This window comes from Camelus bactrianus, chromosome 1 (genome assembly GCF_048773025.1).
Source record: "Camelus bactrianus isolate YW-2024 breed Bactrian camel chromosome 1, ASM4877302v1, whole genome shotgun sequence".
Classification (NCBI taxonomy): Eukaryota; Metazoa; Chordata; class Mammalia; order Artiodactyla; family Camelidae; genus Camelus; species Camelus bactrianus.
The window spans coordinates 90,903,828-90,928,065 of record NC_133539.1 but is presented as its reverse complement, the minus strand read 5'-3'; the positions used below and the strand labels follow the sequence as shown (position 1 = coordinate 90,928,065).

The window sequence follows — 24,238 nt, the reverse complement described above, 5'->3', positions numbered from 1 at the left end:
TCGGAATCCACAGTCCAAATAAATGGGATTTGACAAGCCATTTATTAATACTTTAGAACACTGGTTCCTAACTTTTTTTGGACATACGATTCCCTTTGGTAGCAAATATTTTTTCTGCCCCTTTCTCTTTTCTCCTTCTAGGACTTCAGTTATGTTTATGTTGGGATGTTTGATATTGTCCCACAGCTCACTAAGGCTCTTTTCATTTCCCTCCAATTTTTTTTTTTTTTTTTTGGTTTGGGTAATTTTTATTGACATATCTTTATAGTCACTGATTCTTTCTTCTGCCATCTCAATCTATTAATAAGCCCATCTAGTGATGTGAGGTTTTTTTTGGGGGGGGGTCCAGTTTAGTTATTGTGCTTCTCAAATGTAGAATTTCTGTTTTGTTCTTTCTTTATAGTTTCAGAGTTCTCCATTGAGACTCCCCATTTATTAATCCTTTTTGCGTATTTTCCTTTAATTCTTTGAACACATTTGTAATAGCTTCCATGAAATATTCATTTATTAAGTTAAACATCTGGATGAATTTGGAGTTATAGTCTATTAACCACTCTTTTTCTTGAATGTGGATTCATACTTTCATACTTCTTTTTTTAAGTGTGTGGTAAATTTTGCTTACAAATTAAACTTGTGGGTAATATACTGTTGTGACTCTAAATTCTGTTTTTTTCTTTTGAGGGTTTTTGGGGGTTTGTTTTAGGAGGCAGTTATCTTTCCTGGACTCAACTGGTGAAATTTGTTGCCTCTGCTGATGTGTTAGCTCGATTTTTGTGTATTTGTTGGTGCTGTCTGCTTTTTCAGCATGGTTCCACAGGGGTCTCTCCTGTGCCTGGTATAGTGTAGTGGTCAGTGAATGATGCCTCAGGGCAGTAAGGCTACCACACTATGGCTGGGATGTATACAGATGAGGAATACATTACAAGGTGGAGCTAATTTATGAATGTCCTTTCAATCTTCACTGTGTTCTCTGGGATCTTCTGCACACATGCATAATTTAGTAGACAGCCAGGAGCATGTGGACAGTTAATAATCTCAACCTTCTATAGCTCTCTCACTTCCAAAATCTCCCCGTTAAAGATCTCATCGTTCTGCTCCTGCCCTGAAGCAAGTCCACTACCTCTGGTGCTGAAGTTGTGGATTTTTGCCATTCAGGCCATGGGGGATGTAATGTTCCCAAGCAGGAAAGACAAAGTACGCATTCTTATTTAATGAAGTAGCAGTTTACTTTACTAAGTATTTCTCAGGTTGTTGTCTGCCTTTAGTTATTTCCCAGTGCTCTTTAGTCATTTTTTCCAGATTTATAACTATCTCCTTTTGCTGCCATTGCTGGAAGAACATACCATTGTAACATTTTGGGATGGTTTCTTCATATCTTTGTTCTATGCATCCATATTATGGTACATATTTCACATAAATCAAATCTAAAGTATGATCTAAATTTGTATCCTGCGTTTTCATTTAGCAGTATAGTTTGAATAATTTTCAGTGTCATTTTTTTTTGGTAAGCATTTTTAATGGCTACATTATACTTTACTATATCGATAGATTGAGATCAATTTAATTATTCCCCTATTTTTTAGAAATTTACTGGTAGTTGCTTTCAATCATTTTTCAATAATTTGCTCTAGATAAAAATGAACATTTTTGTGCATAGATCTTTGAATCTTTTTTGTTGTTGGGGGGGTAATTAGGCTTGCTTGCTTATTTATTTATTTATTTATTTATTTATTTATTTATTTATTTATTTATTTATTTATTTATTTATTTAATGAAGATACTGGGGATCAAACCCTTGACCTTGTGCATGCTAAACATGTGCTCTACCACTGAGCTATACCCTCTCCCAGATCTTTGAATCTTAAATCATTACTTTAGGCTAGATTCTTGAAATGAAAATCCTATGTCGAAGGGTATGAACATTTTAAATATTTTTAATATATAGTACTCTGTCATTTTCTTGTTGGTAGGCAATTTTGCATACTTAAAATTTTTAACATTGGCATTTTTTTAATAGAAATGTTATCTCATTAAGTAGAGAACTAACTCATTCTTTATTGTTGGAGATTTAGGTAATTTCACTTTTTTAAAGCAAGTATCTGAAACATTTGAATGATCATAGCTCTCTCTTACTTTAAATATTTTCTTTTAGGTCTCAAAATTGAAAATACTTTCTCAAAGAGTCTGACTACTTTTAGGGCTCCTTTCACATTTTTCAGACTGCTTTCTGTAGATGTTGTATCAATTTAAAGATGTAATTTATAAGTGAAGTATGAGAGTTTTACATCATTGGCTAAAATTAACTACCATTTAGGTTTTTCTAATATGCGCATTTTAATAATAATAACAACAACAGATGATTCTACCAAAGAAATCTAAGGAGAGAGTTTGACCAGCTGTCTTTTTTACTCTGTGAGTTGTCTTATGCTCTTTCTTTCTCTAATCTTTTAGAAATTTGTGATCTTGTTATCAACTTTTAGGAGCTGTTCTGAAATGGAGCTATAAACTTTTGGTTAAATTTATTGCTAATAATTTCACTGTTCACTCTGTTGCCATTTTATTTTAGTTCTATGTTGCTGGGTACTTTTTATATAAAATTGAATATTTTTATGCAGTCAACCCTGCCAGTCTTTGTCCTTTATGATTTCTTCTGTTGCTTTTAAGCCAGAAATGTCAACCTTACCCCAATGTGAGTTTTGTCTTATTTTGTTAAGTTAAACCAAATGAAATTGCCAGTTTATAGTTTAAAAATTATAGTGTATCAATATTTCATAAGACTTTACCTTAAGGGTTTAAAAAATATTTTATTCCTCATGGCATTATGAATAAATAAGAGATAAAATATATGCAAAACCAATATTGAACAAAATTACATTTTTCAAGAATGTGAAAAATCAGCTGCCATTTTGGTAGAGTGGTCAATTGGAAAAAAAGTGGCAGTTAGTCAAATGTTAAAGAGTTGGTATTATCTTACTTCAGTTACTATGATTATGTATTGTTTAGTTGTCCTTTTATAAAAGGTGTTTTTTAAAGTGTATACAGCAATACTTTTGATTATAGGATTTTTTTTTTTTTTGGTGTGGCAGTTTTCATGAGTTAAAATAGGGTTTAGGTTACCTCATTTTTTAGATCAGCAAGGAGAGATCAGGAGAGTAGCAAAAAAAAAAAAAAAAGAGAGAAGAATCTGATTACTTTAGAAAGAAAGCCCAAGAAATAATTATTGATTACATATATGTACATTACTTGAGCTCTACATTAGAATTCTAAAAGAAAAATAGTAACGTAGGTTAGAAATCAAGGCTCTGTCAATACATTTTAATCATGACCAACAACACCCATGGTTTTGAGCTTTCCTTAAGCAGAGATCATTAATTATGATGAATAGTGAAGTGGTTTTGTGATTAGACTAATGTCAGCTGAAAAACCAATATTTGATCAGCTACATCATTTTCACTTATTACTTAAGCCAGTTATTGACCACAGGTCTCCTGAGGGAAAAGGCTGGTACATTTATCTATCATAAAATTCACCTCTTAGCAAAATACGTCTTTAACCTCATGGTGGTATCAAGAATGGGTGTCAAATGTCATATTATAGGTAAAACTTAAATCGTTTTTGCAGTTTTTAGAGCAAGCTTTTAATGCACTAAAATGTGGCATAGACATACTTTATATTGAACTGTAAAAAATGCAATAGTCTTCAAAGTTTTTACTTTATTCTCCAACCTTTAAAGACTTTTCCTTTTGTCATAAAACCTATTTTACCTGGTCCATCTGATGAAATCCTACTTGGAAGACACAGGAAGGATTAAGGGTAGAGTACAAAATAAAAGTTGTTACTGTTTTATCATATTATTTAGTTCTTTCTAGGATATGCATTTTATTTTAAAGTTTTTTTATTTTTAAATTTTTTATAAATCTAGATCATTTTACATACATAGTTCTACAGTCTAAAAATGTAATTTTAGCATTTCCCCATGTTATTTCATGTCTTTAAAACATTTTAAAAAATTGATCACTGTGCTGCTTCCATCATGGGGTTAGACTACAATTTATTTAGTCATTCACTTTTGGGGGATACTTTCCTGTTTTTCAGAAACATTGTGATGAGCATGCTTTACATGGATGAGGAAACTGAAGCCCTTAGAGTTTACACAGTCAAGACTAGAATACATTTCTGACGCACAGTCAGTCTTTTGCCTTTTTCTTTTGGGCGTATAAAACTTGGGTACATGTGAAACATACCCTGTATGCAGATATTCCATCTAGAAAATCTTTTGGTGAATCTTTCCAGTTAAATAGATTATTTTCTACAACATGTTCATAGAAACATAAGTAAAATAATTTGACCTTTTGTAGGCTATCTGCATCATTGTCCATTTTAAGCACAATGGTTCAGACAACTGAATTTAATCAGTGTTTTTGAGGAGAAAACATGTTTTAAAAAACCTTCTAGTACTTTTACCTCTTGTCTTTTAGAGGTGAAAACACTTCAAAAAATAATTTTGGAAGATCTTTAGAAGCAAAGTAAAGTAGCTTCATTCAAAGATAGAAATTATAACTTGGAATAAAATAGAAAAGCTTTTGTCAAGAGAGTTAAAAACTTACGTGAAGTCAGTCAAGCAAAGAGAAATAGGTAGACTAGTCCAGATGATTTGTACTGCAGAGAACACCATTCCCCTCTCAGCAGTCGCGAGATGATACAAAGGGAAAAAGACAAAGTCAAAAAACAGAAAGAAAAGTAGTCACAGGGAATAAGTTTCTTAGAAATCGCTGTTCCAATGCTACAAAGAATTTTAAAAATAGGAAGTATTATTTTAAACTGAATCCTAAAAGGATCAGGGAAGACATTTATGTAATTCTTTAAAATAATATCTCATAGATCATCTTAAAATGTTAATATTTATGGACTAAAAGATGTGCTGATACTTAAAATTATGATAGCATCATTATAGCCATCTACTTTTGCTAAAAACACCAAGATACTGAAACAGAGTTTAGAACCATATGAATGTTTTCCCTTTACATATTACCACACACTTCCTCATTTTAGAAAAAATTTAGGAAACTTTTAATTATTTGTGCCTTACCTTTTATATATAAACAGCTGTATTATTAAATCTAACTTTGTTTTAACCTCAATGTCATGTCTAGAAGTATTAATAAAATAACCTGTTTTGCATAGAACTATTTTAGAATTTCTGACAGGCCTAACAAATAACTAGTGCATATAAAAAGCCCTCATTTCTTCCTTTTGTGGGAGAATCTCTTGGTTCAGCTGTCTCCCCCACCCTCAACAGCCACATTTTCTGACAGGGGAATGTTAAGTAAACTTTACTGCTCTGTGGTGCAATTATGTAGCCATTACACATAAGTGATGGTTTGGGTTTGTTGTTTCTTCCATTTCTGTTTGTTTTAAGCTTATAAACTTTCATTAAATTAGCCAAACTTCTTTCCCTTTCTCCCTGCCTACATTAGTTTCACAGAGGGGAGAGAATTTCTACTTCATCTACCTAGCTTCCGTATAAAGCAACTTCCTTGCCAAATCTTAAACCTTCTTCCTAAGTTTTGTTAAAAGACAGTTTAAGTAGTGATTTTGAGTACTGTATGAATTGCTTAATAGTCCATCCTGTATACAACCAACTTGGTGGGCCTGGACAAAGATGGTGGCACTTCTACAACTAAGGATGACTGGAGAAACGGAAATTCCAACTAGAGGGTTCTGCATGAGGAGAGCAATGGGAGAAAAATGTAGGGCATGGTTGAGAAATAGTGAGAGGCCATGTATTGTTGAAATGTTGGATATGAGTACAGAAATGGTTGAAAAATAAGGATAGAAGAATAAGGTCGAGATATACTGATGGCATTGAAAAGTAAGGTAATAAGTTTATGCTTAACTCTGGAAGCAATGGAGGGTCACTGATGAATTATTTATGCAACAACTTAATTAGAATCTTACTTTGTGAAGATAACTTTAGCAGTTGTATATAGGAGGAAAAAGCTAAGTGGAAAGGATACAGGTATGGTAGTCTAGATTGGGGGTCAGCCTTTTCAATAAAGGGCCAGATAAATATTTAGGCTTTGTGGGCCATACTGTACGACAACTACTCAACCTTGCCGCCTGCAGCCATAGACAATGTATAAACAAATATGCCTGGCTTATGTATTTGTATAGTTATGAGCAATATCATTTTGTAGGCACTAGTATTGGGTTGTGAATATGGGTTTCTTAAACAGACCCTGAAGGATGCTGTAACTTTAGATTCAGAATCACCTCTTTAAGTTCTTCAATGTGAAAATGGCATCTTTCTAGGTTTTTAGTAAAGAAAATAGCTGTAAGTAACTTTTTTTTTGCAAACCCCTTACTTAAACTGTTTAGAGAAAATGTTTGATTAAAACTCTGAAATGAATTTACTATTGGGAATGGAAATATATGTTATTAATTCTATTCTTTTCTTTTCTGGTGTTTATTTAAACTAACTTGGTGCTAAGTTCTAGAGGCAAGATAAATCTACTTTTGAGCTAGTTGTAATATTTCTAGCTTAGACCTTGATCCTAAGAGATAGAATTATAGTAACTGTTAAAATGAAATGTAGCCAGAAATATGATAAGCTGTTGATATGTGTCTCTGTCATACTGAGATTGCATTTACTTTAAAGGAAACGGCACAGTACCTGCACTACAAATATGTTTAATATTTTTAAAGTTACTCAACTGAAAAAGCTTGATTAAAATGAGCTTCTTAGATGGCACTCGGTCTTTAAGATCATTAATGGTAGCATCCAAAAGACTAAAGAAAATTTAGTTTTAACTTTATATAGTCTTTTCTGGCAATTAGAAATTATGAGATTTATCTCCTCCCCCCCCCCCATGATAGTTAATAAACAAATGAATCTCAAGTTATGTGGCAGTATAGTGTTGCTAAGAACATAGATTTTGTGGTCTGGGTTAAAATTCAAGTTCTGCCACCTTATCATCTTTGTGACTTAAGGTAATTTATTCTTCATCTAAAGGATAGCATTAAATGCCTGTCTTGTTAGGATTGTTATGAGAATTTTGTTAAATGAGATGTATGTAAATTGCTTAGCACAGGGTCTGGAATGTTATAACCAGACAATAAATGACAGCTATTATATTTTTTCAAAAAAGAAGTTAATTTTTTTTCAGGTAGTTTATACTTTCTTTCAGGAATGTCTGTAGTGTCCCTGGGAAAGATATGGCACTTAGAAATTATCACTTATATATACATTTGAACCTCATGTGTTCACTAAGAATTGCCATTTTATTTTCAAACAGGTTGATTAAAAAACTTAACTAATTACATGCAGATTACATAGTTCATTGTTACTATTTGTTAAAATTTCCTTAATACCATTATTCTCTCAAACACCCAGCTGTTTGAATTAGGTAAATTCTTCATAACAGATAAAATTCTGTGAAATTTGTACTTCAAAATTAATATATATATAGATAATTATAAGGATTCTAAAATTTTCAAGAAAGTTTATTTCAAATATATACTTACCCAGCATTGACTGTTTTCCAAACGTTATCCTAGGTGCTAATGATACAGAGATGAAAGACAGTTACTGCCTTAAAGAAGCTGGTAGTCTTCAAAGAAGGAAAGATAGACAACAAAATGAGTAATTATACTGAAGATGTGTTGGTACACGCATGCCTAGGACATTACAGGAACACAGAGCAGAGAATTGCAACCATCATGAAAGGAGTCAGAGAGAAAAGCTGAAACTGATAAAGTTTTCAGGAGGTGGCTTCTCTTGAGATGAGCTTTGAAAGAACATAGCTTAGGTAGGAAAAGGAAATAGAAGTTGTCCAGACAAAGGGAACTAATAGGTTTTTGGTACAGATAATGTATTTTTATTAGCATGCATTAGAAAAAGTGGCCATGTGACTTCAGGTAAGTAACTTTACCTCATAAGGCCATTGTCAGTATTAAAAGAAATGATAACCTTCCTATTCTAGTGAAGAATGGAATAACAGGTCAGATTTACCCTCCACCTCAAACAGCTAAAAACCTGCTCAAATTATTTGAAGAAACAGCTCTCAAGACAGTGGACATCAAATATGAAAGACAGTGATTCCTGAGAGATGGGGAAGATGAGGTGAGCCCTTCAATTGCTCCATCCTAAGGCATAGAGAACTTTTCCAGGTCATGCCACAGCAAGGGGAGAACCTAGATAGAGCCTGGTAGTCTCCTTGAGTTGAGAAGATGGAGCTGGGATAGCAGGGAGCTAAAGCCTCTAGAATTCACAGGACAGGTTACCACAGAAGAGTGAGCTACAGAAGATTGACAGAGGGCCCCTCAAGTACTCAGCAGACTGCTTATCAATATATACGCATCAGGAAACTATCCAAAGCTTGGGAAAAGAACCACGTGAAGTGATTAGAGGAAATTGTACCTCCCACTCATGCAGAGTTGGGAATAATGCTGTTCCCAACAACCAGTATGGAAAACCTCCTAATTTCATGGTGCTTCCAATCAAGTACTAAAAATGTCTTATCTCAATAGTAAGGAAAAATTAACTACAGACTTAAAGTTGTTCTGGTCCTGCCTAACAAAGCCAGAACTGAAAGGATCAAACTGTTTCCAAGTGATTTGACTGTGTCCCAGAACACAGACCAAGATAATTTATAGGAATACAGAAATATCCAACACATAACAAAAAATAAAGTTCTTGATGTCTGACCTTCTAACAAAAATTACCATGTACCCATGACACCAAGAAAATATAACATGTAATAGAAAAATACATTAGTTGAAACTGACTCAGAATTGACACAATAGGAGAATTAGTAGACAAAGACATTAATAGAATTATTATAACTATATTTCATACAGAGAGCTGCTAGAAAGACTGAATATATTAAGTGGAGACATGAAAGCTATAAAAATAAAAATTCTAGACATGAAAACTATATGACTGAGATGAAAATTACGTTGGATGAGATTAATGGATTTGATACATTGCAGGCTATGGATTAGTGAACTAAAAGACATAGCAAAAGAAATGATCTAAAGTTCAACTGAAGAGAAAAAGACTGAAAAAAAAAACCCACCCCAAAACAAACAAAAAAGAGCATTTCTGATGTGTGGTACAATTTCAGGCAGCCAAGTATACAACATTCATGCCACTGGAGTCCTGAAAGGAAAGGTGAGAAAAAGAGGTGACAGATACAGATAGATAGGCAGATAGACAGAGGTAAATAGAGATAGATAGATAGAGATATAGAAATATAATGGAAGATATTATGACTAAAATACTTCCAAGCTTGATAAAAACTATAAACCAGCGGTTCCAAGAATCTCAAAAAGCCCCAAGCACAAGAATGTGAAGAAAACTACACCAAGACAATTCATAATCAAACTGCTTAGAATCAGTTATGAGAAGAAAATCTTAAAAGCAAATAGAGTAAAAATATCATTGTTATTATGGTGAGGGAACAAAGATAACTATGGAAGCAGATTTCTCAGCAGAAACAATGCAAAGTACAAGAATAAAATTTTAAAGAAAAAAAAAAAAAGAATAAGATGATGCCATTTGCAGCAACATAGATAGACCTGGAGATTGTCTTACTAAGTGAAGCGAGCCAGAAAGAGAAAGAAAATTATCATATGATATCATGATATCACTTATATGTGGAATCTAAAAAAAAAGTTACAAATGAACTTATTTACAAAACAGAGACCAATTCACAGACATGGAAAATAAACTTATGGTTATGGGGTTGTGGGAAAGGGGGGTGGGGAGGATAAATTGGGAGTTCGAGATTTGTAGAGACTAACTACTATATATAAAATAAATAAGGTCCTACTATATAGCATAGGGGACTATATATTCAAAAGCTTATAATGGCCTATAATGAAAAAATATGAAAAGGAATATATATATAAATATATATTATATATATAAATGAATCACTACGCTATATACCAGAAATTAACCCAACATTGTAAATCAACTATACTTCAATAAAAATAAATTAAGTAAGAAATAAAAGGCATCCAAATTGGAAAGAAAAAAGTAAAATTGTCACTATGGAAGACATGATTCTGTATGTATAGAAAACTCTAAAGTCTACCAAAAACTATTAGGAATAATAAATAAATATAGTAAAGTTGCAGGGTACAAAATCAACATAAAAAAATCAGTTATGTTTCTATATGCTAACAGTAAGTAAGCAGAAAGAGAAATTAAGAAAACAATCCCATTTGCAATTGCAGCAGAAAGAATAAAATGCCTTGGAGTAACTTTAATTAAGGAGGTGAAAAATCTGTATACTAAAAATTATGACATTGTTGAAAGAAATTGAAGTAAATGGAAAGATATTCCATGGCCATGGATTGGAAGAATTAACATTGTTTAAGTGTCCACATTACCCAAAGCAATCTACAAGGTCAGTGCAATTCTTATCAAAATCCTAAAAACATTTTTCACAGAAATGTAACAAAAAATTCTAAAAATGTTTTCGAAAGACCTCAAATAGCCAAAGCAATCTTGAGGAAAAAGAACAAAGCTGGAGCTCTCACATTCCCTGATTTCAAAATATCTTACAAAGCTGTAATAATCAAAACAACCTTGGCATAAAAACAGGTACGTAGATCAATGGAACAGAATTGAGAGCACAGAAATAAACCCACACGTATATGGACAATTTACAACAAAGGAGCAAAGAAGCTACAATGGAGAAATGATGGGCTTTTCAATAAATTGTACTGGGAAAACTGGACAACCAAATGCAAAAAAAAAAAAAAAAAAGACTGCTATCACCCAGCATTCACAAAAATCAACTCAAAATAGATTAAAAACCTAGACCTATAAAACTCCTAGAAGAAAACATAGGCAGTATACTCTTTGACATCCATCTTAGCATTATCTTTCTGGATTTGTCTTCTCAGGCAAAGGAAACAAAGCAAAAATAAACAAATGGAATTACATCAAATTGAAAAGCTGTGAGGGCCTAATAGTCTTCTAATACTATTTGTCTACAAAATTTGAAATATTTCATCTAAAGTTTCTCTTCAAATAGGAGGTTTCAGTACCCCAATTCTTATAAGTAGGGCAAAGGTGATTACATATAATATACTTTTAAATTTTGTTTTTATGGTACTAAAATACTTTTAACAAAATTTACCATCTTAATCATTTAAAACATTTTAATTTTTCTTTTTTCCCAGTTTGGTGGCATTAAATACATTCACACTGTTGTACAGACATTACCACTATCCATTCCCATAACTTTTCATTTTGTGAAACTGAAACTCTACACACAGTAAATAATAACTCTTCATAGCCCCTTCTCCCCAACCTCCTGGCAACCACCATATCCTTTGTATCTTTATGATATCAACTATCCTAAGTATCTCATATAGGTAAAATCATATACTATTTGTCTTTTTGTGACTGGCTTATTTTACTTAGCACAGTGTCCTCAAGGTTCATCCATATTGTAGCATATTATAGAATTTCCTTCCTTTTTAAGGCTGAATAATATTTCATTGTATGTTTATACCACATTTTGCTTATCCACTCATCTATTGATGGACACTTGGGTGCTTCCATGTTTTAGTTGTTGTGAATAATGTGTCAACATGTGTGTGCAAGTATGTCTTCAAGATCCTACTTCCAGTTCTTGGGGTATGTACCCAGATGTGGAATTGCTGCATCATATGATAATCCTATTTTTTAGTTTTTTAGGGAACTGCTATATTGTTTTCCACAACATGGTACCATTTAAATTCCTATCAACAGTACAAAAGAGTTCCGGTTTCTCCACATTCTTACCAACACTTGTGCTGTGTGCAAGATGCTACAGGAACAGGTGCTATGCTGCCTGCCACATGGCTGGGGGTAGGGGATGGGTAACTGCTACTGTGCTAATAGCTAAATTGACCTAAATTAACTGTAATTTAGTGTCCAAGTCTTCCCCTGGTAGTTGCAAGCTTTCAACAGAATCCAGAATTCCAAAATAGTTATGTCAGGCAGTTTCTGCCAGTGCAGTTATTGTCTAGATGGGGAGACAGATTCCTGGTGCTTACTACTCTCTGAGAATCCTCTCTCTCACTCTATTTTTTTTTTTTTTTTGCATAAAGAGAGCATATGATAATATAAAATTGAGAGTAATAGCTGAAAACCATATAATCCAGTCTTAATTTTGATTTTGTGAAATGATATTTCTAAGCTTGAGTTCTCTTCTTGCCCAGCCACAGTCTTTTTTCAGACTTTATACTTCCCTGTCATTAACAACTCCAAAATTGTGGTTTCAGCTGGAATGGCTATGGCTTTTTCAACTTTCAGAATTTCTGTAGTGGTAGCCAGGGCTTAGGGAGTTGAATATGAATGGAAGTGAGAAGGGTGAGCAAATAGTTTAAATAGTTCAGTGTGTAAAGTGGTTTATATAAGGATAGGCTTCTTTTTGCTTCTCTCTCTCTCTTTTTTAATTTTTAATATAGTCTTGTCTCAAAGGATTATGCTGGTTTGGAATGTTAACTTAAGAGGCAGTATTTTGAGAATCTAGGCATGCAGTCTATTTATAAGGAACTCAGGGGATTGGACTAAAGAGTACATCTAAAGTCGAAGGAAAAAGTCTACACATTGAGGATGGTCACCTCCACAAATCATCAAGAGTCTAATCTATCTTTTGGTTTCATCTTAGGAACTTTGGGTCTCCTTAAGAAAGTGAATACTCTTGTCTCAAACTAGGACTTACAAATGGAGTTATGTAGGTATACTTGGCTACCAAAGGGAAGGAAGGGAGGAGGGCACTTCTGTAGAATCCATGGCAATAGAAAGACTACAAACCCCTTTCTCCCCAACAAAGGACCCCTATTAGTTTAAAAAATTTAAGCCCTATATGATATAAAAACTTACAGTAAAAATTCGTACTATTTTACTTTTCCATTAATGTCAATGATAGTATTTTTTAAGGGAACAATATTTATATTCTCTGTAATTCAGTTTCAGTAATATTTGTTTATCTAATTATGTATTACTAATTTTCATGTAAGGAATATTATTTTTAATGGAATATAATAATTTTTCTCCATAAATTCACTTCATACAATATAATTGTGACATTGTGCTCTTAAATATGTCCTCATTTTATAATTCTTCTATTGAGAAATTGCTGTAATCCATGCATTTATATTTGATAATAGTTTCTTATTTATTGAATAAAGTTTATTTTCTGGTTTAAATAACATTAGTACCTTTTACTAATTTTAGATGGAATTCATACCAATCCCTGGAGTCTAATACACTCTAAAATAACTAAAATATTAAAAATATTGGCACTCAAGCCCCAAGAGTATTTTCATTCTAAGTCATAATGATACCTAACTAAAAATGGATTAGTATAAAATGTTCTTTATCTCTATATTCTGCATCTTCTTTCTTCTTAATCTTTTCTTAAAATGTAACTATAAATAGCAATCAGAATGATGGCAACATAAATCAGGCTGCCTCCTCTCCCTTTCCAGCTCCAGCTGATCTACTTTTTCTGAGTCAGGCAGCTACTGATGCAGATAGGCAGGTGGGACCTGGGAGGTTTCAGCCAAAAGACCTATTGTATATACTATGTATATATATATATATTCTTTCCCTCTTCTGGGTCAAACTCAAGGCTGAAACATTGTAGAGGAGCACTTGTAAAGGATTTAAAGGGTAGGTGACTGACAGAAAAAGACTGCAACCAAGAATCCCCTAGCCATTCAAATTATTCAACAGGTATGGTAAAAGAAAGATATTTGCAGGTGGATAACAAGTCAGAGAACATTCACATCTGAATACCCTATCCAAGAAAAATGCTTGAGCATTGAATCAAATATTTTAAGAGTAAAAATATTTATAAAAGGCAAGTTACTTTTAAAGGTCTGGCAAATCTAACAATATATTTATCCCCATAGTTGGAATTGATCTCCATATTTTGTAAATAAAATTTAGCAAGTTATATTTGTATAGGCAAATATACTGTCTTGGACAGTTTTTTTTAACAGAATCAGAAACCTATCCTTATGCTTTTTATCTGTGAAATTAATTGCTTTGTCTTCATGAATATCCTAGTAATTTAGTTGGAAGGATCCAAAGATTTGAAGTCACCACGTCTTTTTTTGCTTGTTTAATTGAAGCATAGTTGATTTACAGTGTTGTGTTAGTTTCTAGTATATAGCTAGTGATTCAGATATATATATATAAAATTATTATAGGTTATTATTAGCTACTGAATATAGTCCCCTGTGCTATACAGTAGGACCTTATTGTTTATCTATTTTATATATAGTAGTTTTTATCTGCTAGTTCCAAACTCCTAATTTTTCCCTCCTCCCCTTTCCTCTATGTTTGTTTTCTATGTGAGTCTATTTCTGTTTTGTAAATAAGTTCATTAGTGTCATTTTTTAAGATTTCACATGTAAGTGATATTATATGATATTTAGATTCCAGATATGTGATGTCTTTCTCTGACTTACTTGACTTAATATGATAATCTCTAGGTCCATCCATGTAGCTGCAAAGGCATTATTTCATTCTTTTTTATGACTGAGTAGTATACCATTACATGCACACAATTTCTTTATCCAGTCATCTGTTAGTTGACATTTAGATTGCTTCCATGTCTTCGCTATTGTAAATAGTGCTGCTATAAACACTGGGGTGCATGTATCTTTTTAAATTAGAGTTTCTTCCAGATATATGCCCAAGAGTGGGATTGCTGGATCAATGTTAAGCCTATTTTTAATTTTTTAAGGAATCTTCATATTGTTTTCCGTAGTGGCCTCATTTATTGTTTGTGGAGTTTTCAATGGTAGCCATTCTGACTGGTGTGAAGTGATACCTACCTCATTGTAGTTTTGATTTGAAATTACCAATATTGAGCATCTTTTCATGTGGCTATTGGCCATCTGGATGTTGAAGTGAGAAGGTCTTAATTTCAGTCTGTCACTTACTAGTAGAAGCAAGTTAGCAAACTGCTCTTATACACTGGTTTTCTTTATCTTTGAAATATTAGTCCTGTATTATAGCTTGTTAGAAGAATTAATAAAATATAAATATGTCTTAACAGGTGTTTTTTTATAAACATCAACTATCAAGACTTCTTCTTTAGAAATGGTAATCACCATATTTTCAAGATAGTGGTTATAACTTGGGGAGACAGGGAGCTGCTATGGAGGGGGATTTTGTGGGGTGAGAGGTTTTAACAGTATTGTTAATATTTCACTGGATATGGGCGCTCATCATTTTGTCTATTTGTTTTAAATATTTCTTAATTGTTAAAAATAATCTTTTCTTATAAAATACCTATAACTTTACTGTGAACTATCTTAACTAATAAAGTGTCTAATACTCTTCTATCAAACGACACTGCTTACTAAGATATTCTGAAATGTATGCTTTATAATTCTGAGCTTGCTTGGGACCTGCTAATCAGAACATCATTTCCTTCTTACCATTCTAGTTATGTTATATTGCACTAAGTATGGTGTTTCTACTGTGTCTGGTAAGTAGATGGCAGAGATCACAAATTATCTGTCTCAGGATTGAATCTGGCTGTTAGAAGTACTGTTTGTTCCACAAAGTATTGGTCTTGATGGTTACTGAATGTCTCAAGAAAAATCAAGGCTTGCATTTCTACATGACAACAGTGAGTTGGTGACTGGTACCAGCTGCTTCCTTTAGCTGGGCCATGTGCTGCACAGTTCTGCACACTCACTGTGCTTCCTGATACTGATGTCAAATGTCATTTGCCTTTCATCATTATAAGTGTTTAATTACTTGGCTCCTATAGACAGTTTAGTTTATAACTGTTAGAGAAATCAGATTCAGTAAATGTCACAGTGTTCTATTGATATTTTGCTATGATATGTTAATTTTGTTACATATTTTAATATTTATAACTTTATAAAGCACATGTTTGTACACTTTCTCTACAAGCATATACATAAAGTATTCTTTTTGTTTGTCAACTCCTCTTTCTCTCATATCCAATCAATCCTTTCATTTTACTGATTAAATATTTCTCCAATCTAGTTCTTCCTGTTCAGCCTTAGAGTTACTGCTCCACCCCAGGCCCTCATCATCTGTCACCTGGAATTCTTTAATTGCTCCCTAACTGAGCTCCTTGCCTTCCTTCTGTCATGTTCTTTTCAGTTCATCCTCAGGTTTATTGTTCTAATGATGTACAGAGTGCAGATCTCGTCTCATCACCCCCGTTTCAAATTCTTCAAGTCTCTCCATCTTCTGTGGCAGAGGTCAGGAAACTTCTTTAAAGATCCAGTTAGTAAATATTTTAGGCTTTGTTGGCCCTAAGTTTCCTGCCACGAATAATTGACTGCTGTTGTTGAGCTGAGCACAAAAGCAACCATTGGACAAATATAAACAAATGTGCATGGCTGTGTTCCAGGAAATCTCACAAAACCGGATTTAGGCCACTGTTTCTTTAAACCCTTCTTCTGTGGTATAAAAGACTATCCTTGTCCTCCTTCCCATCTTACCTGCCACTTTCTCATCCTGTTTCTTACAGTTTATTCAGAAACACCATTCAAATTCTTAGTCTTTTCTGAGTACAACATCTTCTTTCTTTATCCAGTTATGTAATTCTTTTCATGCAGGCTGTTTTTTTTGCAAATAGCAAAATACTCAAATATGTCTTACGAATGTTAATTCTCAAATGATGGTATCATATATATAAACATGAGGTTATGTAGTCACTTGCTGACATATTTATAAATGCATTGTGAAGTAAAGTCTTTTTTTTTTTAACATTTTTTATTGATTTATAATCGTTTTACATTGTTGTGTCAAATTCCAGTGTAGAGCACAATTTTTCAGTTATACATGAACATATATATATTCATTGTCACATTTTTTTCTCTGTGAGCTACCATAAGATCTTGTGTATATTTCCCTGTGCTATACAGTATAATCTTGTTTATCTATTCTACAATATTGAAGTAAAGTCTTAAGTATTAAAAAGTTTTTAACAGGTCTTCATAAAAATCATAACCTTGGTACAATCCATGTTATAGTTTGGATACCATCAACACATTATCCAAAAATCTCAGAATAAGGTCACTGATACGAAAGTAGTTTCAACATTATTTACTGTATTGAATCAATGTTCATTGAGAGAACAATTTTAGAGCAGTAGTAGAAATTGAAAGCAGTAACTCACATTGTGTCCTATCTTCATCACAATTGCTCCTTTCAAGTACTGTAAGGAAAAGAGAAAATATTTGGTTTTAGGATATGATTTGCCTGAGGTATTGTACTTTAAATTGCTATTTAAATTCTAATAGGCCATTTTGCATGTTTCCATATAGCAAGAAATAACCCAACCTGAGAATATGTTGATAAATGTGTGGGTTTTGTTTCATTTTTAAATTGCAGTTATTTAGGTTGTTGCTGATTGGTACATGTTGGGTAGTAAACAAAACCTATTCCAGTAAAAAAAAAAAATGAAAGAATTTCATTCTTGCATCATAATAATGAAAAGTGTGATTTGATAACAAAGGTGAGAGAATAGATTGGTAGAGCTGCTGTGATGGAATTTTGTTAAGATGTGAATGGATATTAATACTGATTATGATAAAGTTCTCTTAATTTTCTGATACTCATGTAACAATGCATTAATTTATAAGCTCCATCTATTAAAACTGACTTGTAAACGTCTTTGTGGTTGATTTTTAGCCACCAGCTGAACAGGCCAAAGCCAGACTACAGCTGGTTCTGGAAGCTGCTGGTGAGTATTAATAATTAAGTTTATTTAAATGAAAAAAATGTGAAATAACTCCTAGCATTCTTACAGGTGGGTTGAAGAGGAAAAACACCTATTTTCTTACAGTCTCACAAGTTTATGATATCTGAATATGGACATATTTTACCTCAAATATTTATTGCTATAGTATAATGTTAAAAGGTCATTTACCTTCTTATTTATAAAATTGCCTTCGATTTTAGTTTTAATTTTCATGAAGTCCACTATTGACTTTTGCCTTTTATGGACTGTGCTTTTGGTGGCATCTTAAAGAAAATTTTTATACTTTTACATTTTTATGTTCAGGACTGTAATCTGTTTTGATTTAATTTTAATTTTTTATTTTATTTTGATAATCATGAGTTCTAGATGAAGATTTTCATTATTCTAAAGGAAATGAGATGAATGTGGTTTAATAATTCCTCCACTTACATTGGGCTAACTCATTGGACTGCTTATTCTGGATACCATCTAATCTTAAAATCCTATGTTTTAATATCTCAATTGCACAATAATGCTTAGACTTTGATTTTTTAGGTTATGTTACCCAGATTCATGTAGACATTAGATACTTTATGTTTTTAAAAATATAAAGAATCCATGTTATCTTTTCCAAGTAACTGGTATTTTACTCTGAATTTTAATGTGCTTTTCAAAAAATATATATAGCATTCAAATTATAAGTTGTCAAGATCAAGCACAAGGTAAGATTAGAATAATACCACCAAAGTTGTACATATCTCTTAAAATTATTTACTTTTTAAAGATCTGTAAAGAGTTCATAATTTCTAATTGGAAAGTGAGACTTCTATTTTAATACCAAAGTAATTTCAGACTTCCAAATGGTAATAGTTATATTTTTAATATTCATTAATTGAGAAAATACATATATACACACTAAACTTCAAGGATTTCTTGCATAAGTTCCTTTTATTCCCACTCTAAGTGTCCATAGTATAAAGATTTGGAACTCCAGGATAAATGATATAGTAGCTTCATAAATCACTAATTGAAGTAACTTATCATATAGGGATTAAAAATTAATAAATGTTTTGACTGTGAACCTCTATACTGCTTCATATTACTTTAAGTCACTTATATTTTATGTATTAATCCTCATTTTATCTTTATGTAGAAAACATGATTTACTTAAATGCTGATTGCTATTGGGTTTTTCAAATTTTGACTCTAATAAAGCTAATTAATATGATTCTCTGTTATTTATATTATATATATTCATTCTTTAGTGGCATTTTGCTTTGAAAAAATATTTCCAGTTTATAACTTGAATATTGACAAGCTCTTGCTTTAAAGGAAAATATTTATGGTGCTTAGTCCAGAAAATATTTATTTCTATTAATACAACTGTAAAGAATTTTATTTTTTAGTGTTATACAGTTTTCTTTATCTTTTAGTATGATTTTGAAGCGTGTTATAAAATAGATCTGACAATCCAAACTTTATAGTGTATAACTTGCTTATATTGGTCCCAGCGGTCACCCATCATTTTTAAATTTAACATTCTAAATTCTATTAAGGATAAAGAGTAAGGTTCAGTGAATTTGACAAACATTCAAAATATTACGTCAATTTTCAAACAAAAATAACTTACATTGTCCCCATAAGCAAAGGACAGACCTTACCTAGATGTAGCATTATTTATGTCATCATTTTCTTATTGAATAGGCTGTCTCTAGCTTTTCCTAATTATCAATAACATTGTGATGCACATCCTGTTACAAGTTGTGTTTTTCATATGTTAGATTTTTTTTTTTTGGATTGATTGCCGTAGAATTGAGGTTAGTGGGTGTTAATATTTAGAGTGACTTTTAATACATTTTTCCTAAATTGTTTTACAAAAAGATTGTGCTACTTTTCATTGTCACTAGTTAAGAAACCATTTTACCAAATTTCACTTTTGGATGCCAGTTCCATGACTATATTGCTTGTATAACATGAAATACATATTATACCCTTTGAAAAACATCCAGTACTATTATTAATGAGAACTTGTGGCCCTGGAGAGGGGAAGTAGATGGATAGAGGGGCACTAAGCAAATATATAACTTACTGTCAAGGTTCTAGATCTCTGTTTCAGTGATGAATCAAGGTGTTCATTGTATTATTAACAATAAACAAATAAGCAAAATAAAGTAGGGGGAATAAGAACTTGAGCTCTGTCTGGTAAGGCTTGTGGTTAAAGTCTAGCCTAGTCCAAAGTCTGAAGTAGCTGGATAGAAAGGTCTGGTAGTTCACATTCTGTCTCTTTGGAGTTTACTTGAGTTCCCAGGGAAAACACCCTCAACTTTGAGGCTTTAAAATTAGATATGGGGAAAAACCTAAGGCTGTATGCTAGATTCTTGAGGCAAGATTTATTTCAGCCTTATAATTACCATAATCTGGTAGAGGGGATTCATATTTATAAATCTTGCCGATTACACTGTCTTTTACTCTGTATGTCCCAGAAGAAACTTTTATATATAACCATTGCGTTGTTACTGATTTATTAATAAATGTTAATAATGCTATTGGTTTGGAAATAAAACATGTTTAGAACTTTTGGCAATGATTGTTAGTGGTATGATTCTGAAAGACATAAGTGTGAGTAAAGTAACATTAAGCAAAATATAACTGTATGGGTGTCATGTATGTTGTATCAAACATGAATTTGAAATGAGAGATTTTATTGTATTTGTGATCATATTTTGTACGTACTAAACTGTTAACACTTTTACACTTTGCTATGCTAAATCTTCCGACTTTTATGTTCATTGCCAACTTGAAATTGAAATGAAATCTCATGGCTCTTGTTTAACTTTTAATTTGAAGGTGATGTGAATTTAAGGTTATATCTCATGTTTGTTTGTTTGTTTTCTTCCCAAATGCAATAGGACACAGAAGCTTGTAAAGCTATGTAATTTTGTAAGTCTGAATCTTTCAGTTATAACTTCGGCTAATGTTTTATTCTGATATTGAGTAAATCCAATTAAAAATGCTGTTGGCCATGAATTCTTTCTTTTTTAAAAATTCTTTTACCATTCTTCCGTTCATTCAGATTCAAAACTTTGAAATGTTTATCCTTGACTTCTTTATAGGCAACCTAGAATTGGTACTCTAATTTTGAAGTATTTTTTATAGTAATCCTTCTATTATCTTTCGCCAGCTCCTTAGTCTAGACCAAGCATTCCACCCAAAGTTTAATCTGTTACCTCCTAATTGGTCTCTTGCTTCAATTCCTTTACTTCTCCAGAGAGGGTACTGAATAGTGGAAGAGTTCTAAGCTTTCTCCTTTTATTCACTCATTCTGTCCTTTAGTCGTTTGATGTTTATTATTTAGCCAAAACAGAAGTTTGTCTTTTTTAATGGAATATAACAGATGTGTATATTTTCTAGTTCACTGTATTTCTCTACTTTTTAAAAGTAATTGAGGTGAAATTCAAATAATGTAAAATTAATCATAATTGTTTATATCGAACAATTCAGTGGCATTAAATACATTCACAGTGCTACATAACCGCCACCTCTGTCTAGTTTCAAAACATTTCCAAAGTAAAACCCCTCACCTATTAAGCTCGTTTCTCTCCATTTTCCTGACCCATAGCTCCTGGTAACCACCTGTCTGCCCTCTGTCTCTATGGATTTATCCATTCTGCATATTTATCAATGGAGTCATACAATGTGTAACCTTGTATAACTAACCTCTTTCATTTAGCATAATATTTTGGAGGTATGGTTACATTGTAGCAAGTGTCAGTATTTTATTCCTTTTTATGGCTGAATAATATCCATTGTTATATATTTATGCCATGTGTTATCCATTCATATATTGATGGAAGTTTGGTTTTTTTCTACCTTTTGGCTATTGTGAATAGTGTAGCTGTGAGCATGCATACACATGTACTTATTTGAGGATCTGATTGTAATTTTGAGAGGTGTACACTTAGGAGTGTAATTATAGGGTCTTTTGGTAGTTCTGTGTTTAACTTTTTGCAGAACCACCAAACTTCTCCACAGTGGCTGAACCGCATTACATTCCCACCAGTAATATACAAGTATAACCTCCTATCGTCTCAGTGAGACCATGTCATGCATTTAAGTTATCTGTTTGAAAGTATTTAGGTTTGAGGATTTCTCTCTACCATAATAATTTCCTAGTCTGTCAGAGGGAAGATGATAACTACCTTATAGAGCTGTTGTGAAGATAAATATTATAATACATGAAATGCCTAGCCTAGAGTCTTGCAAAAGGGGTCCACCAGAAAATTTTTATTTCCATATTGCTTTTTGTGAATACCACTGCTAGGTGATTCTTTCTCAGCCACCATTTGGTCATGCTACGTCTTTGCTCAAAATTATTCAATGGCTCTAAATTGCTTACAAGATCAGTTTTACACTTCTGTGCTTAAGATTCCAGATTTCTGACTTTTCCAAGTTTATTTCTCAGAATTCATTTTTGTACTTCTTCTCATTGTTCTTTGATTTACTCATGTTCTTTTCTACCTGGGAATCTTTGCTTGTGTATTCTCCTCCTCTAGAAATGTCTTTCTCCTTCTTTTCCTCTCTTAACACTTCAGTAAGCATCTCAAATAAAATTTCCACATGACTTCCCTGACCGTTCCAGCACATAATCTTTATGTTCTCCTTTGACTTCTTTTTCTCCTTTTCTATGTACACCATTCATGTTGATATTTACTCACATACTGCTGATATTAATATTAGTTTCATGAGTGTTGGACTTATTTTCTAAATGAAATAATAAATGTCTGAAGGTCAGGAACCATATCTAAAACTTCTAAATCTTCCCCAGTAGTTTTGATAGCACCTGTAGTGGTACTATACCAGATTGAATTCTAGCTATTAATCTTTGGTAAATAAGTTATTTTGGAAAAACAAATGTTCTGAAAAAACTGGAAAGTACGCCTTTAGATGCTGGTGTATTCATTTCAAACTCTGGTGGATTTCAAGTAAATATATTAAAAAGTTCCCTGGCCTCAAAAACAGAAGTTATACAGCAACAGTAGACTTTTTAATCTTAAGCTTTAAGGTAGTACATGACAGAAGAGGTAATGAAGCCTAATTATCACACAGGAGAAGAGGGAGATAATAAGTTTACTTTAAGACTTGTCTCCCTCACTTTTGCTCTCACTGTTGTTTGGCTTGTTAGCACCATTCCAAACATTATTTGGGTTTTTCTCAAAAACACAGTATCATCTTATGCTAAGTATGTTCATAGTTCTGAAGAAGAATTTAGAGGAGAGACTTTTCCAAAACATAAATATTTTTCATCAGCATGAAAAGATAACACTTCTCACAACATAGTTTTAAGAAATAATTTCTCCTTACTATTTTACTTTTAATAGGATTATTGGCATCTGCAGCCTTTAAAATTATATCTCTAATGTTATAAGAAAAATAGAAATTTCTTTTAGTATATGTATGGTAAGTCACCTTTATCACACAATTTCTGTGTAATATTTCATTTTCTGAATAGTATCTACAACCCTTTTTATTGAGCTTTATAGTTTTCACAGCACGTTCATAAACCTTTTTATCATTTGACTCGTGTCACTGCATGGAGAGCTAATTAATTCCATGTTACAAATATCCTGAAAGCTTAAAAATGACTTGTAAAAGAGCACATAGCTAATAAGTGGCAGAACCAGGACTTAAATCCAATGATTTCTGACTTCTGAGCTATTTCGATCTTATAGGTTAAATTCATGAGTTAGGCTGGGGAGAAAGAAGGGTGATAGAAAACATTATCAAATACATGTCTTCTTTTGTTAGGCATAATGCTACAATTTCCTTACAGTAAAATAATTTCTATCCTCAAGCAAGCCTTTAATTCTAAAATGAGTTTTCATTGATAATACAAAAGGAATAAAGTTTTAGTCAGAAGGAAAGTTTTTTTTCCTTAACTATTAAGGGTGCTCATAATAGCTGTGTTTCTGATAACTTTGAAAAATCTAAGGTAATGTTTTATAATCACCAGTGGGTTTTTCTTCAGCCTATCTAGGGACATGTACTTCAGTGACCCTTGCTGTGATGGAAGCTGATTAAATATTGTAAAAAAGATATAAATTACACACATAAGCTTACTATAGCAAGGAAATAAACTGTTTTTAGGAGTAAGCCCTAAATGTTTCATTCCATCCCAGTTCTTCTGCAGCATGTTAAATTTGGATTTTCTTCTCTTGGTTGCCCATAAGTACCTGGAAGCCAAGTCCTGACCCTTTCTCTTCATAGTCATGTAGTCTTGGAGCTCCAGTCTAGCTTTAAATATTTGTGGTTCTAAGAATTACAATGAGATTGCCATAATAATGTTCTATTGTTTCTTTAGAGCATAGAAAGCCATTCTGCTACCCTGGTTTAAACTTGACAGAGGTTTTGCTCTGTAGGTTTCTGACTGCTGATCTCTGGCTCCAAGAAATAGGCTGATTTACTGTGAGAGAGGCTTTCATGTAGGGCAA

At 32.5% G+C, this 24,238-nt stretch overlaps 1 protein-coding gene across 1 annotated transcript in view; it reads left to right on the top strand.

The window, feature by feature from the left end:
• The window catches only part of RSRC1 (arginine and serine rich coiled-coil 1), a 352,876-nt gene that overhangs the window by 179,270 nt on the left and 149,368 nt on the right, over positions 1-24,238 (top strand). Inside the window, exon 6 of the mRNA XM_010952035.3 lies at positions 17,702-17,753. Within this exon, the coding sequence (XP_010950337.1) occupies positions 17,702-17,753 (52 nt within the window). The remainder of the gene's footprint in view (positions 1-17,701; positions 17,754-24,238) is intronic.